Source organism: Mesoplodon mirus, assembly GCF_964341445.2.
Source record: "Mesoplodon mirus genome assembly, chromosome: 4".
Lineage (NCBI taxonomy): Eukaryota > Metazoa > Chordata > Mammalia > Artiodactyla > Ziphiidae > Mesoplodon > Mesoplodon mirus.
In genome coordinates this window covers 104,346,774-104,362,042 of record NC_138979.1, presented here as the reverse complement: position 1 = coordinate 104,362,042, position 15,269 = coordinate 104,346,774, and the positions used below count along the sequence as shown (strand labels likewise).

At 41.2% G+C, this 15,269-nt stretch overlaps 1 protein-coding gene and 1 pseudogene across 4 annotated transcripts in view; one reads left to right on the top strand and one right to left on the bottom strand.

Annotated features, from left to right (window-relative positions):
* Positions 1 to 15,269, bottom strand: part of INO80 (INO80 complex ATPase subunit) — a 132,650-nt gene that overhangs the window by 35,400 nt on the left and 81,981 nt on the right. For all 3 annotated transcript variants that reach the window (XM_082618417.1, XM_082618418.1, XM_082618419.1), the window contains exons 25-27: positions 12,985 to 13,125; positions 6,564 to 6,789; positions 2,313 to 2,440 (exon numbers count right to left, since the gene is read on the bottom strand). In XM_082618417.1, coding sequence (XP_082474543.1) covers positions 2,313 to 2,440; positions 6,564 to 6,789; positions 12,985 to 13,125 — 495 coding nt within the window. The remainder of the gene's footprint in view (positions 1 to 2,312; positions 2,441 to 6,563; positions 6,790 to 12,984; positions 13,126 to 15,269) is intronic.
* On the top strand, positions 8,672 to 12,533 carry LOC309802261 (small ribosomal subunit protein uS12-like; annotated as a pseudogene). The gene is made up of 2 exons: positions 8,672 to 9,168; positions 12,516 to 12,533. The product of its transcript is annotated as a small ribosomal subunit protein uS12-like (transcript).

The window sequence follows — 15,269 nt, the reverse complement described above, 5'->3', positions numbered from 1 at the left end:
AATTTAGAATTCCCCATAGAGCAATGCAACTACATTTAGAGAAGATTCTCAAGCTGCCTTCATTGCTAAGCCTACCCACAAAGTCCACATCCCCTCGAAAAATCCTGCTGGATTATAGACAGACAGGAAGTGACCCTGGTGGGTAGTGTTCACAACACTCATCCTGAACAAAACTCATTATCATACTTTGAATTACTTATCTTAGTGATTCTTATGAGTACCTAGAAGTGTGCAATATACAGAATAAGGGACTAAAATGCAGGACTGTGTCATTTCACCTACCCACACTCGCCTTTCATCTACCAGAGCTAGCTTATTTTTTGGTGGCCCACCCCCTTTTCCTTGGAACTTCCCTTATAATGTGAATCAGCTTTTAAGACTCTATAATATACTGATATATAGCCTTGGGAAAAAAAAGATTATTAACTCCCTTACAAAATCCTTAGCATATTATATTACCTTTTCTATAATTCTTATCAGTGAAAGATTACTATTTCATCTATACTTTCCTGACTCTTCAGGAAAAGGCAAGTGCACTTTATCTAAAAAGAGTCCCACTGAAAGAAAGTTACTCATATTGTTTTGGCTGTTGACATCATTTAGTTTGAACAGATTTTTTTTTTTTTTTTTTTTTGGCTGCATTGTGTCTTCGTTGCTGCACAGGCTTTCTCTAGTTGCGGTGAGTGGGGGCCACTCTTCGTTGTGGTGCGTGGGCTTCTCATTGAGGTGGCTTCTCGTTGTGGAGCACGGACTCTAGGTGCACAGGCTTCAGTTGTTGCAGTGCATGGGCTCAGTAGTTGTGGCTCACGGGCTTTAGAGCACAGGCTCAGTATTTGTGGTGCACGGGCTTAGCTGCTCTGCAGTACGTGGGCTCTTCCTGGACCAGGGCTCGAACCCAAGCCCCCTGCATTGGCAGGCAGATTCTTAACCACTCTGCTACCAGGGAAGTCCCTGAACAGAATATTAAGGATGCAGGCAGTCCTTTTATTTTGGATTATTGCTGTTAGGAACTTTAACATAGTCAAGATTTACATCAAACACAACGGCTTAATCACCTCTTATGGTGACTCACAGTCACTTATAAGCATTTTTTCCATCATTTAGAAATAGATGACCTATTCACAATACAAAAAGGCAGAAACTTCTGCCTGTTGACAGCATTCCAGAGGCTAAACACTTTTTATTAAACATGAAACAGTGATTAAATTGACCTCAAATATTATTTGTTATGTCTCTTGCTAAAAGAAGTTGCCTGATTATTTAAGAGCCTGCCACCGAATTTAGATAAACTCACTGCAAAATTCAGCGAGCCAGCCTTGGCTTCTGAAGAACCTAAAATTCTCCCCTATTGCTACCCTTCATTCCTTCTGTACTGATAGAATCTCTACTCCCTTATTCCTAGATAGGGATAATCATGGTCCAATTTCCACTTATTTATTACCAACTAGTCCCTGGAATAGCAGGGTTAAAATTTAAAGGCTTAAATATGTAAAACACACAAAAAAACATGAGAATATTTATACACTACTGACATCCAGATGCTTTAGCCTCTCAACAGATGGCTTTCCAACTTTCTTGCATGAAAAACTTACTCTAGTGGTCTGTGATTATTTGTCCTCACTTTCACTCCTCTGTTTGTATGTCCATGACTTTCTCTCCCTCAAATAATAAGCCACTACTTCAACAACAAGAAAGCAGAGAGAATATCAACTCAGAAGTAATAAAAGAAACAAAATCTGCCCTGCACAGTAAGACAGAGCTGTATCTTTCACCATAACCCAATGGTTGTCAACTTTGGTTATATATTAGAATCACCTTGGGAGCTTTTTATCCTAATGCCTAGGACTCATTCCATACTTCTTATATAAGTATCTCTGAGGATGGGACATCAGTATTTTTTAAAGCTCCCCCCAAAGACTGCAAAATGTAGTCAGGTTGAGAATCACTACACTAACTCAGGATGAATAGTTGCTCTCTAATAGAGAACTAATCCCAAATCTTGTTTTCCATACAGAATTTCAGAGGACTTTTTAAGAAATTCCTAGGATCTGATCTGCTTTAAAATTCGGGAATTTCTTCACTAGTAAAGGAAGGAAGGAGGGGGATTCTATTTCACTGATACAAGGAAGGAGGAAGAAGTCCTTTGCACACTTTCATATCCGCCAGGAGTTGCTTCTCCTCCCAATATAGATGGTCAAATCACGAAGACAAGTTTTGGGTTCCCATTAAGCAGGACTGACATTAGTCATACACCTATGATTCCTGCAATTTAAATGTCAAAGCGTCCTAGTCCCCAAGGTTCTTTCTCCTACCTCCAGCAGGTCTATCATCCTGGTCATCTGGGAGTAGATAAGGACCCTATGTCCTTGAGACTTGAGCCGAGTCAACAGGACATCAAGGGCATACAGCTTTCCACTGTCAGTGATGAGGCTCTCCTTGCCTAGGGAGAAGAAAAGGGGGGAAGCGGGAAATTATATTTAATTGAAGCAGCAAAATCACTCACTGCAAAGCTGTATGCAGCCAAAATTACTGCAGCCAGGACGCCTGTCATCATGAGAGCAGGAAAGTACTCTAGAGAAGAATGCAAAGCACTGTTAAATCATATCCAGTAGTGCTCTGGGAAGAAACATCCTGAAGTAGGGAGGTGTAGGTCCCCTCCCAACTGACAGTTCCCAATCAAAAATCTGCTGCTAAGGCATCTGAAAGTTTCACTGCTCCACATTTTTATTGAAGAGACAGCAGGTATTATGTGGACATCTAAGAGTAATATCCATGCCAAACTTGCTGTAAGTGACCTGAGAAATCTGTTTTTCCTTTGTTCATCTTATCTCTAGGTATCTGTTTCTACTAGTCCTGTGGCTACATGGTTTACCTCCCAAAGGCATGAGAATGTAGAGAAACAAGGGCTGCTCTTGCCTGCCCCTAAAGACACTTGAACACCAAGAAATGCACTAAAAAACAAAAACAAAAACAAAACAAAACAAAAACCCTCTCTCTTGGATGATTTCAAATAGGTTGGCTGGTAAATGTCATTATCCTAAGCTGTAATTTAATAAAGACACTAGGGCTTATTCAGCTTTTCAGAAAGACTGACTTTGGGTTTCTGTGAAATGGAAGCTGCTTTCACTCACTCATTTGTGCTTCCTCCTTCCTCTTCCCATTAAAAAAAAAAAAAAAAAGGCATTTCAGCCAAAGATCTTTAGAGAACACTTAACTCACAAATTTTCATCTTATCCATTCAGTATCATTCAACTCCCATCACATTTCAGGAAGTAGAGTTTCCTGTTTGCAGACTGGTCCATAAACATACCCTAAACAATTGCTGCTACTAGGAGGGGAAGAGATGAAACTTAAGGGGCTGGGAGATGTAAGAGTATGTTTGCAAGTGGCTGTGGGATGCAAAAAGAGAGACAGAAAGGCTAGAGAGTTCACATACACAGCTAACTACTAAAAGTAAAAAAAGAAAACTGTTAAGAAAAACATACTGTCTACCTTTAGTTTCGGGTTTGAACCTGTGGCTTTTCCTCTGAACTACAGAAGCTGACTGTTGAGAGCAATCCATAAGTTTTCAACGGTCATTTCTCTGTTCTCGCCACTATCTGCCAAGTGCACAATTAACTGTATAAACCGAATGAGAACAGATGTGCTGACAGCACCACAACAAATCATCGGCCACTGCTTCTGCTACGAAGCTACAGGTCCTGGATGTTTACTCCCCTGCACTGCAGCCTGCCTTTTCCCACCTTCGGAACATTGCCAGGCCACATTTCTTCCTCCACCACCCCCTCCCTGACACTGTGGCACACACCTTTGTTCAGCCTCTTTGTTTGGTCCTGTTTAGATTATTGAAATGCTCTCCTTGTTGGTCTCCTTACCAACGCAATCAAATGACTGCAGCTGGGACAGAACCGATTGCTAAGCCCTCTTGCTGGCACGGGACAAGGAGGCCTATATAAATTCCCAGTCTGATCAGGCAGCAATGCTTTCGCAACAACTTCAAGGGTTTCTTCTTGCCAATTACCCTTCTCCTTTAATTGGGTTCCCTGGGGTCCCTCAATTTTGACAGCTCCTAAACATCCCCCAAAGAGGTACCAATCAGCTTCAGACAGTAAGTTTCTTTTTTTCTCATTAAAAGCACAGGAAAGTGAAAAAAAGAAACCCATATATTTTTCAGTCACTGAGTGAGAGTGGGCAAGCTAAGCACATCAGATTTCTGCAGCCTGCTTATCTTCTCTTTCCATTCGTATATAGTCCCTCAACACAAATATTTAAGCATATACAAATCTGTCTTGTGTCTGAATATTCGGAAGCTTCAATTCATCTCGAAATCATGATTTAATGGTTTTCACACCTTCCTGCTTCCCACATCTACTTTACTTTGCAAGCAGAACAAACTGATGCTAGGATTAGAAAAACTCAGAGATGAAGATGTACACTTAGAAGAGAACTCTGATGCACCTAAAAGAAGCAAGAAGTCGCACCTGTTGTTAGCTTGTTATTGTTTAGGTGGGGGAGGTGGAAGTGGATGGACTGAATTTCTTTGGACTTGCCTGAAGGAAAAGGTCCAAGAAGAAAGTGACATCAGCAACAGCCTTAAAACACTTAAGCAGAAAAAAACCCAGTTTTCTTTCACTGCACACTGTTGCCTTCTGGGCCTGGCATCCATTACCCAATTTTCAGGAGCTACCAAAGTTGCACTGGACAAGAGCACCACCTGTTGCTAAGCAGGGCATAGAGCCAAGAAGAGCACAATTCCCTAGAAATTAGGCTGACTCTGCCAAGTCAAACCTGTGCCCAGCCCTTTCTTTCAAACAGAAGCTCAAAAAATGTTGAAATGAAAAGACCTACGCTACTTTCTTGCAATCTCTCCTACAATCCTACAGTACAATCTTACAGTATTTTCACTTAGATACAAGCTCTTACTGACCACAGTATAAGATCCTGGTCACCGACAAAATGAATGTATCCAATGGCAGTAAAATTAGGGTAACAGATAAAATAATATCTCCTTTTTCCAAAGAGAGGAGACTTCTGAAGGGATTGTACACACTTCTCTTGGTGAAACACAGAGAGACATTCAAGGTGTGAAATCCAGAAGATTTTGGTCAGTCTCTCAAGGAATACAATAAAACCAACCCTTCCCAGGGAAACAGAAAATGTAAAAGTATAGAGGAAAAAGAGATAAAATACAGGTTCCAGTGACCCCTCCACCCCCCACTGCCCTGCCCAGCCAGTCTACCGAGCACAATGGGGTCAGTGAGGAGCTGGTTGGTTCTCACAGTAAACAGCCAGTGAGGCTGGTGCTTTTTATCGATGCAAAAAGAACTCAGACACTTCCTGCTATTTAAACAAGGTCCATTTTTCTTTCAAAGAACAGGAAAAGCCACAAGAGATTCCCACAGCGCCAGCAATAAGCCTTCTCCTTCTGTACTGGGAACTTAGGAGTCAAAATGAAAAAGGGAGAAAGAAGAAATAAGTTGTTATCTTGCTTCTTTTAACACCTGTGCTCATCTTCTGCCGGGGACTCTGTGGTTTCCAAACCTGCTGGCTTCTATTCCTCTATTCCTACTACTATTCAGGCCTGCTTTACACCTGGGCTTTCCCCTTATTTTCTAACAATATACCTTCACCCACTGCTTTCCTCTGTTTTAAGTCAGATATGAGGCCATATACATATTGCTCTTGTACACAAAATGGTATCTTCCAGTTCAAAGCACCCCCAAAGCAACTAACAGGTTGACCCAAAGTCCCTCGACACTTGACAAAGTTAACATTAAATGGAAAAGCCAGGCCTTAAAGCCTAGAACCCAGTTATCTCTTAGAAATAGCAGAGCCTCTCTTTTGAACCCTTAACTCTAGTTTACTTCCTTTATGTGCCAGTAAGATGAATACAATCAAAGCATCAGAGAATTTGGACAACTGAAACGAACATGATAGCTTTAAGCTACCACTCCAGTGTGCCTGCAGGTGTAAGCAAGGAACACAAGCCTATGAACCCTGTGTTCGGTTTCCTTAAAAGTAGTCTCACTAAAGCAAAAATGAAAACCTAGTTTCCTTTCAACCCTCGACCTTGACTCTAGTAGGTCTGGGAATCCGCTAGCATTTTGGCACAAAACACTGTTTTTCTTCTGGTTATCATTCAGATCTCTAGTGCTTCGTGCAGGACACTGTTTATGCTACTTAAACTAGGCTTTCTGTGAGTGACGACATTCTCATTCATTCCACTGGCAATGGCACAAGACGACTGTACTCACTCGACCTGAAGCCTTTCCTACCAAGTTTATTTCCCTACACCCCTGCCCCCACCCCTAAGAGTGGTATTCCTCTCTCAGCTGTAAGCTTGTCACAGGAGAGCATTTAGGCAGAAATCTAAAAAAAATTTCTATTTCCACTCAAGTCACAAATTACTTAAGCATTCTTACCTACAATCACAAAGGGTAAAAGAGGAAATAGAAACCTCAAGAACTTTGAATTCTGAATATCTGAAACCACCACATGGAGTATCTTCCTGGTTCTTCCCTTGCCAAAGCTGGGAACATATGCCAAGAGAAAGGAGGACTCACCTGGAATCCTGATGAAAGACCAGCCATTCTGAGGCCTAATGCTCCACAGTCCTCCAGCTGGTTCTGGAAAGAACTGGGACCGTCGATTTAGCCAGTCTGCCGCCAGTTCAGGGGCCCCATTCAACAAACACTGCTTGGCTGCCAGACTCCCTCCTTCCTTCAGCACTCGCCGCTCATATTCTGCACTTCGGTCATTGCAGTAAGAATCCAATGGCACTGCGGTGACCTGCAGTGAAAGATTCACGTGAGATGGCTCTTTCACATTTTCCACACCCACTAAGCCTTTTGGGAACTTTGACTCTGAAATCAGACTAATGTGGATAATTCTTATACTAGCGGTTTTAACTTCCCTGCTCTGACAAACTAACCTGTCCTTAATAACTGACTTAGTGAGCTTCCCCAGGTAAAAAGCCAACCTCCATAAAATGAATTTTCAACAAACTAAAGATCCAAAGAGTGCTGGAGTTCACAGATAAACTGGGATACCAGGTCAGGAATAATTCCATCACAAATATATATATATAAAATCACTTTGTCATCTCCCTTCATTGCCAGACAGTGCTTTTGGCAAAGTTCTATTAGCCATACACAGGATGGTGAGGCCATAAAGGGAGCTGGAGATAGTCATCATTAAAGAACTAAAGAGTATCCTCCTGGTGCATCTGAAGCTATCTTTAAGGCTTCTGTGGAAAAGCTCCCAAGTTTGTCAACATTTCTTTTTCCTCTTCCCTGACCAGGTTACTGACTGACAAACGTAATGGAAGATAAGAGAATCTTTCTTTCAGGCCATAAGCTGCGGGGGAGCGTTACGGGGTAGGGATTAGAGAAAGCAATTGCCAGAGAGTAGTGAATTCATTTCCTGGCTAGGGCAGAGGCTTTGCACAAATTCTTATCTCACATTCAAATGCTGCCCCCCAAAGGAACAGAAGGCTCCTGCCAATTTAGAAACACAGGTTTTATCCTTCTTTAATGACCTGGGTCTATACCCACTGTAATAAGTAGCTATGCATTCAGATGTCTGTGAAATCATCTGTTAAGGAGTCTGAGGTTACCTTTTGTTAAAATTTGGAGGTTGTGATTACCTGTAAGCCCAGGTTGATAAAAATGCTAAGGTCCCATTATTAGCAGCGAATTGCTCAGAAGAACCATGGAACTAGACCAAGAGATAGGAAGAATGTGGATATAAGAAGCAAGGGCAGAGGTATGGGAAAGATCAGAACATAACGTACTGGCTGTACGTAGTTAGGTAGTTCTATTCTTTCTATTATTTATTGGAAGTTAGACATTTAGAAAAATCTACCTTGCTACTAACTTTTCTATTTTCATGCCCACCAATATTCAGGGCAGTGGTTGTCAAGTATTGGTGGGCATAAGAACCTTCTTAGGAGCCTATCTAATGTGCAGATTTTGATCCAGGCCTAAGGTAGGAGTCACTAGTTCTAGGTTTTTAACATGCACCCCAGCATCTCAGGCCAAGCCTTGAGAAATACTGCCTTGGGGTACATAAACAATCAGCTAGCTGACTGTGGGGCTGCAGGTACCTCTGCTGGAAACTAGAGAACACCAAAACGAGAAAGAGCATCATTTACCAATAACCAAAGACTATACTACTCTGGCTTACAGATGAAGCTAAATTCATTTTGCTAGGGAGCAGTGCCATCTATGGTCCAGATCCAAAACTACAGTGGGTCACAGCAAGCTGGGTCCCCTGGCGCTCCAAAACCCAGAAAAGCTCACGCATTAAATCAGCTTACTTAGTACTAGGAATAGGTTTTGGTAGTCTCATACCACATTTACCCACTCCAAAAGGAGTTTGTTCTCTTGCTTCCAAGTTATTCATCGTTCCCACCGAAAGTTGAGCACAGGCAAATAAAGACCGAAATACAAAGTAGGTGATTAAAAATTGGGTCACGACTTCCCTGGTGGTGCAGTGGTTAAGAATCGCCCTCCAATGCAGGGGACTTGGGTTCAATCCCTGGTCAGGGAACTAGATCCCACATGCATGCTACAACTAAGGAGCACACATGCCCCAAGTAAGACCTGGTGCAACCAGGATAAATTACATAAATAAAAATAAAAATAAATAAGTTTTGTCTTTCACTCAGGCGTGTGGTGCTGGCAAGATGGGCAAGTGTCGCAGTGTTTGCACTGCCAGGAAGCTCCATAGCCACCGACGAGACCAGAAGTGGCATGATAAACAGTACAAGAAAGCCCATTTGGGCACAGCCCTGAAGGCCAACCCTTTTGGAGGTGCTTCTCATGCCAAGGGAATTGTGCTTGAAAAAGTAGGGGTTGAAGCCAAACAGCCAAATTCTGCCATCAGGAAGTGTGTCAGGGTTCAGCTCATCAAGAATGGCAAAAAAATCAGAGCCTTTGTACCCAGTGATGGTTGTTTGAATTTTATTCATCATTTAGGAAAATAATGAAGTTCTGGTTGCTGGATTTGGTCGCAAAGGTCATGCTCTCGGTGACATTCCTGGAGTCTGCTCTTAAGGTCGTCAAAGTAGCCAATGTCTCCCTTTTGGCCTTATACAAAGGCAAGAAGGAAAGACCAAGATCATTAAGTTTTGATGATGAAAGCAGGATAGCAATAAATTTCCATATGGCAAAAAAAAAAAAAAAAATTGGGTCTCTCCCACCATGGCTTGTCCTGGCTACAGTAGCCCAGCAGATACTAAACCAGAGCAGACATCTGCCACCTAGGATATGAGTTTCAGAACCTGACAATCAATAGTGGCTATAGTTCCACAAAAATGGTTTGAGAAGCAGCGGTCTGAACCACAGAAGCATGACCAGTTCTATATAGCTCAAACAGCAAGCACACTCTTAGATGAGTAAGCATACTTAATCTTTTCTAATTAGAGACTCATATGGACCAATTTTACACTCAAAGATAACTGCTTTTTTTTAATCTTATTGTAGTATAGATTGATTATTGATTATTGAGTATTGATCTATTATTGTTGTGTTAATTTCTGCTGCATAGCAAAGTAACTCAGTTATACATATATATATTCTTTTTCATTACGGTTTATCACAGGATATTGAATATAGTTCCCTATGCTATACAGTAGGACCTTGTTGTTTACCAATCCTATATATAAAATAGTTTGCATCTGCTAATCCCAAACTCTCAATCCTTCCCTCCCTCCCCCCCGACCTCTTACTTTGATTTTTCTTTTTTTTGAAGAAAAGCAGAATATATACTGGAGTTATATATAAAAACTTCGGGCCCATATTCTTGAGATGAAAAATCAAAAGCTAGCAAATCATGAAGGAATAGGGGGAGAACAGTGACACAGGAAAGAGTGTCATTTCTAGACACTCTGATAGTTTAAAAACAAGACAACTTTTTCCAGTTATAAACTTTCACCTATTTTCTAATTTCATTTTGCCGATAGCCTTCCAAGTCCAGGATTAAAAACTAGGAGGTTTGCAAGGCACAGCTCTTAGTGAAATATTTTTTAATGTTTTGATAAGCTTATTTGGCAGGAGCCCTGGATCAAGATATATACAGAATCATACAGTGTCATGTTGTAAGTACGCAAGCAGTGAACTCATGAGGTCCAAAAGGAGGCAAACAGGTCCATTTCTACTTAAATTGTGCTTTCTAAGTCAGCTCTATCCTAAACAGCCTCCACCCATTCTGCTAACCCCAAGTGGCCTTCCTGATTGCTCAGAAGGAGGGGGAGATGAAGCATGACATACCCATTCTTGCCTCCCCACAAATGGAAATGCATACTCCCTTTAGTCCCACATGAGCAAACCCCTGTTTCTTGCTTCATTAACTTCCTAAACTATAGTATCTTCAGGGGCTGCCTCCTCAAGCATCAGCGCGTCCTTCCTGAGGACATGTATATTCCTGCTCTAGCTCTAGGAAGCGTGACCGCTCCAAGCGCTTCAGTTTCTTGGTGTGATGAATTCCCAGGGTCTTAGTTTATTAACCCTGCAGAATGATTTCTTAAGCTAATGATAATTCCTTCCTAGTGACACAGTTCTTCCTGAATTGACCCTAAAGTTTTCACAGCATATGCCATGGAAATTAATGTCTTAACTCAATGCCAGGGTTGAGGCGTCAAAGGAAATCAGTTTCTCTCCACCGCAGATGGGTTAGAAATCAATATAAGATCATTAAAATACCTCATAAAATGTTGCCTTATTCACACCCCTGGCCTGATCTACAGATCTTGTGTGTGTATAAAACATTCAGACATGTTTAAAACTCTTCTTCCTGTCCTCCTAACTATGGGGTGATTACTCCCATTTCAGATTTAGCACATGCTACGTGAAGAAACTCTACAAATGTGGGAAGAGGGGCTGAACAGGAAAGGGTGCTGGGGAGGAGCCCCTCAGCCAGATGAGAAAAGCTTCCTCCTGTTTCCTGCCTGCCACCACACCTTTAGGCTAACAGTCTTCTTCAAGTTACTACTGTTTTTTAGGGAAACATCAGTACCAGGCATGATAGTTTAGACGTCAGGCTCCTCAGAAACAATACTTTAGTAGTACAGTGGGGGTTTGTATATGTAAGTATGTCAGAAGAGTGGGGTTATTCTTCAGAGTGGTTGGCTATAGAGCTTTGAGTAGTATAAATGAAGAATTATTATGTCCATAAATGCAGTTACAGTCCAGGGCAGTTCACTTTCCCGTTGCGGGGCACAGGCTCCGGACACGCAGGCCCAGCGGCCATGGCTCACGGGCCCAGCCACTCCGTGGCATGTGGGATCTTCCCGGACCGGGGCACGAACCCGTGTCCCCTGCATCGGCAGGCAGGCTCTCAACCACTGCGCCACCAGGGAAGCCCGGGAAGTTCACTTTTTACTGGCTCTATAAAACACGGGGAATATGAAAAGTAAAAAATGTCTTGACATCCCGCTCTCAAAAATCTAGGCTTCCTCTTATAGGCCTCTCCATGTACGTAACAGATTAGGAGAGTAAAAAGGAAAAAACCATACAAATATGAAGCTTGAAGGCAGCTTTCTATGCAAGCCCTTGGCTTTAGATGTTTTCTGGAAAAAGTGCTTTTCCCTGATAAACTTAAGCTTCAAAGACCAAGAATGCTTTGGAAGAACTGGGTACCTACAAAACCCAAATACTTTCTGGAGAATCAATATAAATCAAACAAAGTGGATAGTGGTTAGCGAATCAAGTTTGTGTAGCACAGAACAAGCAGAGAAATCTAGGCAGGCAGGAAACAATGGGACTCTACTGTCATCTCATTTCCATTCATCATCTTTCTTTGGACCCTCTGCCAGATTCTGACCTTTGATAACTTAATAAAGTCAAGGATGTAAGCTGATATAAATAATGGTAGAGAAATATCACCACAAAGAAGAATTAAAAGTCTCCACCTTCTTTGAATGGAACTGTGAAAACAGTAGACTTGCCAGGATGAGTGAAGAAAACAAGATAAAAACACAGAAGGGTAAGAAAAGTCAGCCTCTTAGAGTCTCCTGGCTAACTGAAAGTTGCCCTTAGAGCAAATGGAAACAAGCTGGAAAGACAAACTCGTTTTTGCTCTAATTGCAGTCTGGCCACATCTCTACTCTGCCTCTCCCCCTTCATGTACTGCTTCATGGTTGTAAGAGAGTTTCTGTCTGGCTCTGATCAGAGAGACATGAAAGAGTGGAAGATGTAAGCGAAGTAAACAGCCACAGCGTGCCAAGGGGAGCCTTTGCAGCGACACTGTTGGCAATCACAAGAGTGCCCTGTTTTGATAAACAGGGTATCAGGAAGGATCTAACAGCTGTTCAAAGTCGAAACCACAATAGAAACTACTCCCAATCTGCGAACAAGACTACTACCACTGACTGGTGGATATGGCCCAATAGTCACTTTTCAGAGGGAACATACTTGTGAACCACAGTCCAGGCAGAGCTGCTGAAGAAAGCGAGAGAATACCATCTAAGAAGTTTCTTGATGCCGGAGTGTTATGTTTCCCTTTGTTATTTGGAGACTGTACTGAGGCGATAAGGCCAGATCAAATCTCCCTCCCAATCGGGCCCCCTCCTCTAAAAAACCCTCAAAAACCTCAACACAGGTGACAAATGGCTCCCTCTTCTATTCAAATATTCCACTGTTCCTGTCCCTGCTATTGGGTGATAACCTACCTAGTAACAGATGGCTTGCTCCCATGGTAGTTTAGAGCCCCAGGCTAAATGAGAGGAACTACACGGAAGCAACATCAGGGAAAGAAGTCACTTCTATTACCATACAACTATTCTCAAACCAACACAATTCAAAGTGAGGAGTGCTGTCTTGGGAAAGCCAGGACCACAGATGCCCTTTCTAAATACCGAGCATTTATATGTTTCTCAAGGTCCAAATAGCTTAAAACAGTTCTGGTTAAGAAATGGATCCCTTGAAAACTGGTTTATTTCTTCAAACACCATCTATTTTATCTCTTCCCTCCTGTGGCACTTACTCGTGGACTGGCCACACACAAAAAAGATGGCAGCTCAGTGAGCAGGCAGCAACGAAGCGAGGAGGTAGCTGATCTCCGCTGATGGATGACCTGGTCTGAGTAGCCACTCACTGCTTTACAGTGGCTGCTGAAAACCAGAGACTACAAAACAAAAATGCAAATTAGTGCTATTGACAATTATTTAATGTAAGCAAAACAGAAAAAATATCACATAGAGTCAAGGTTCATTCTAATTTCAAACTGTGCTTTTATTAATGTACCTTAGGTAAATGTCATCTCTAATTCTGCCTTTTCTGGAAGAGATTCTGTTTATTATAAATAGTTACAGCAAAATTTTCATTAGACAAAACAACATTTTGTGTATGCCAGGGGAAGTTTGGTTCATTTGTTAAACTGTGAATACAAACCCATTTGTCTTGAGTTAAAAAAGATGACCAATAATATTTCCTCCTAAATTTTTCTTTTAGGCAGATCTGTCTAGTATTTCACGTGTGTACAACAGTGCAGTATAGTTCTAGCAAGGTTAGAAGTTCTATTTATTTGGAGACATCAATAAAAGTGGTCAGGAACAGGAAACAATATCTTTTTAGTTCCTCTAACCTAACTACCATTTAAAAAATTAAAAACTTACATTACTGTATCAATTCATTTTAACAGACTTAAAGCTCATGTTAAAGCTTCAGTTTGCAGCCATTCATATGAAAGATTTTTAAGTATGGAATGTTCACATACAAAGAATTTGTCAGTGGGATTACAGTGTTGTATCAATATATTGCAGGTGCAATTCTTTATTCAGTTCAATATTAGACATTTTATCTTTGGACCTTCATTCTCAATTATTTCATTTATTTGTCTTACTGGTTTCTCAAGACAGGTTGGTAACCTAAATAATCATATGAATGAAGATAATACAAAAAACTGCAAGATGAACAGTAACCAGGACCCTCTGCAGGAGAATAACAGTTACAATTCCAATACCGAAAGTGTCCAGTACCAAATCTCTTCAAAGCTTCTTTGTTTAGTATATATTTCCTCCTGAAGTACATGGGTTCTTCAGGATCACAGTTTGAAAGAAGCCATTTCAAGTTGCCTAGTAGGACAGGTGTATCATAATCTGCTTTCATGAAGCAATCAGCACCTTCTAAATAATGGGCATGAAAGAAGTGAAAGGCTTTTAAATGTTTCCCGCAGAGTTGGGACGTCTTCAGTGATTTCTAATCACACTGCATGGAAGTCTTTACAACACTTTAGTACAATGCTGGACTCGTGTAGCTTTGATATGTTTGACATTTTCCTCTAGATGTTTAGGTCCCATCATTAACCAGAAAAGAACATTAATCTTCTGATATCGTTTTTCAACAGTATCTGTGTTCTCATCTTTATGTTGGGTAGCATCTGCACTGAGATTTATCCACCTCTCTACATGTTTATCTCCATTATCATCTGAATGCCTAGTGTGAGGATCATTATGAAGATCAATAGACCAGGTGTCACCCTGTTCTTCCAATACTGAATACTGACGAGCTAGGATCATTACTAAAAAAATCCTATTGCTGATACATAGATGAAAGTAAAAAAAAAAAAAAAAAAAGTAGCCAATTTTCTTGTTTTCCGAAAGTTCACTTCTGATTATTAGTAATAGCTCTTCTTGCTCCTCCTGAGGGTGAAGAGATGACACAAGCCTAGCAACCGCTGCTCGTATCTGTCGTAGTTCAGGGCTGCTAGCTGGGGGGTCCACTGCCACCCAGGCGGCTGAGATAGCAGCAGTGGCTGGCCTAGAGACTTCTGAATTCTTTACTAACTTCTAAAGAGCAGTATCCGTTATCACTTTATCTTTGTAAAAGGAGCTTCTTATACTCCTATTTCTTATACTCCTAAAGAGCAGTATCTAAACAATGTCTCAGGGAGGGATCTCTTAAAGTCAACCTCATTTTCAGTATTCTTAAATGGCAAAATCCAACAGATAAGAGATGAAAGAATGACCATTTCCTTCAATTATTTTCTCTCCAACATTGTAGTTATTAATAAGGGATACAACAATCACGATAGGGAGTCTTTTTAACACAATATTTTGCTTGTGATACCTTTCTGGAAAAAGTCTAATGATAATTTTATTTCCGGGGTGGTCATTCCTAAATTAGAACATGTTCACTTGTCTTATATCAGCTAGGTTAAGACAGGCTTCTCATTGGCAGTCACTAAATCAAGGTGATATGTAGCTGATTCCAGATTTAAAAAATGATTCACTAGCTCAACATACACAAGCCTTAGCTGTAGAGAAACCC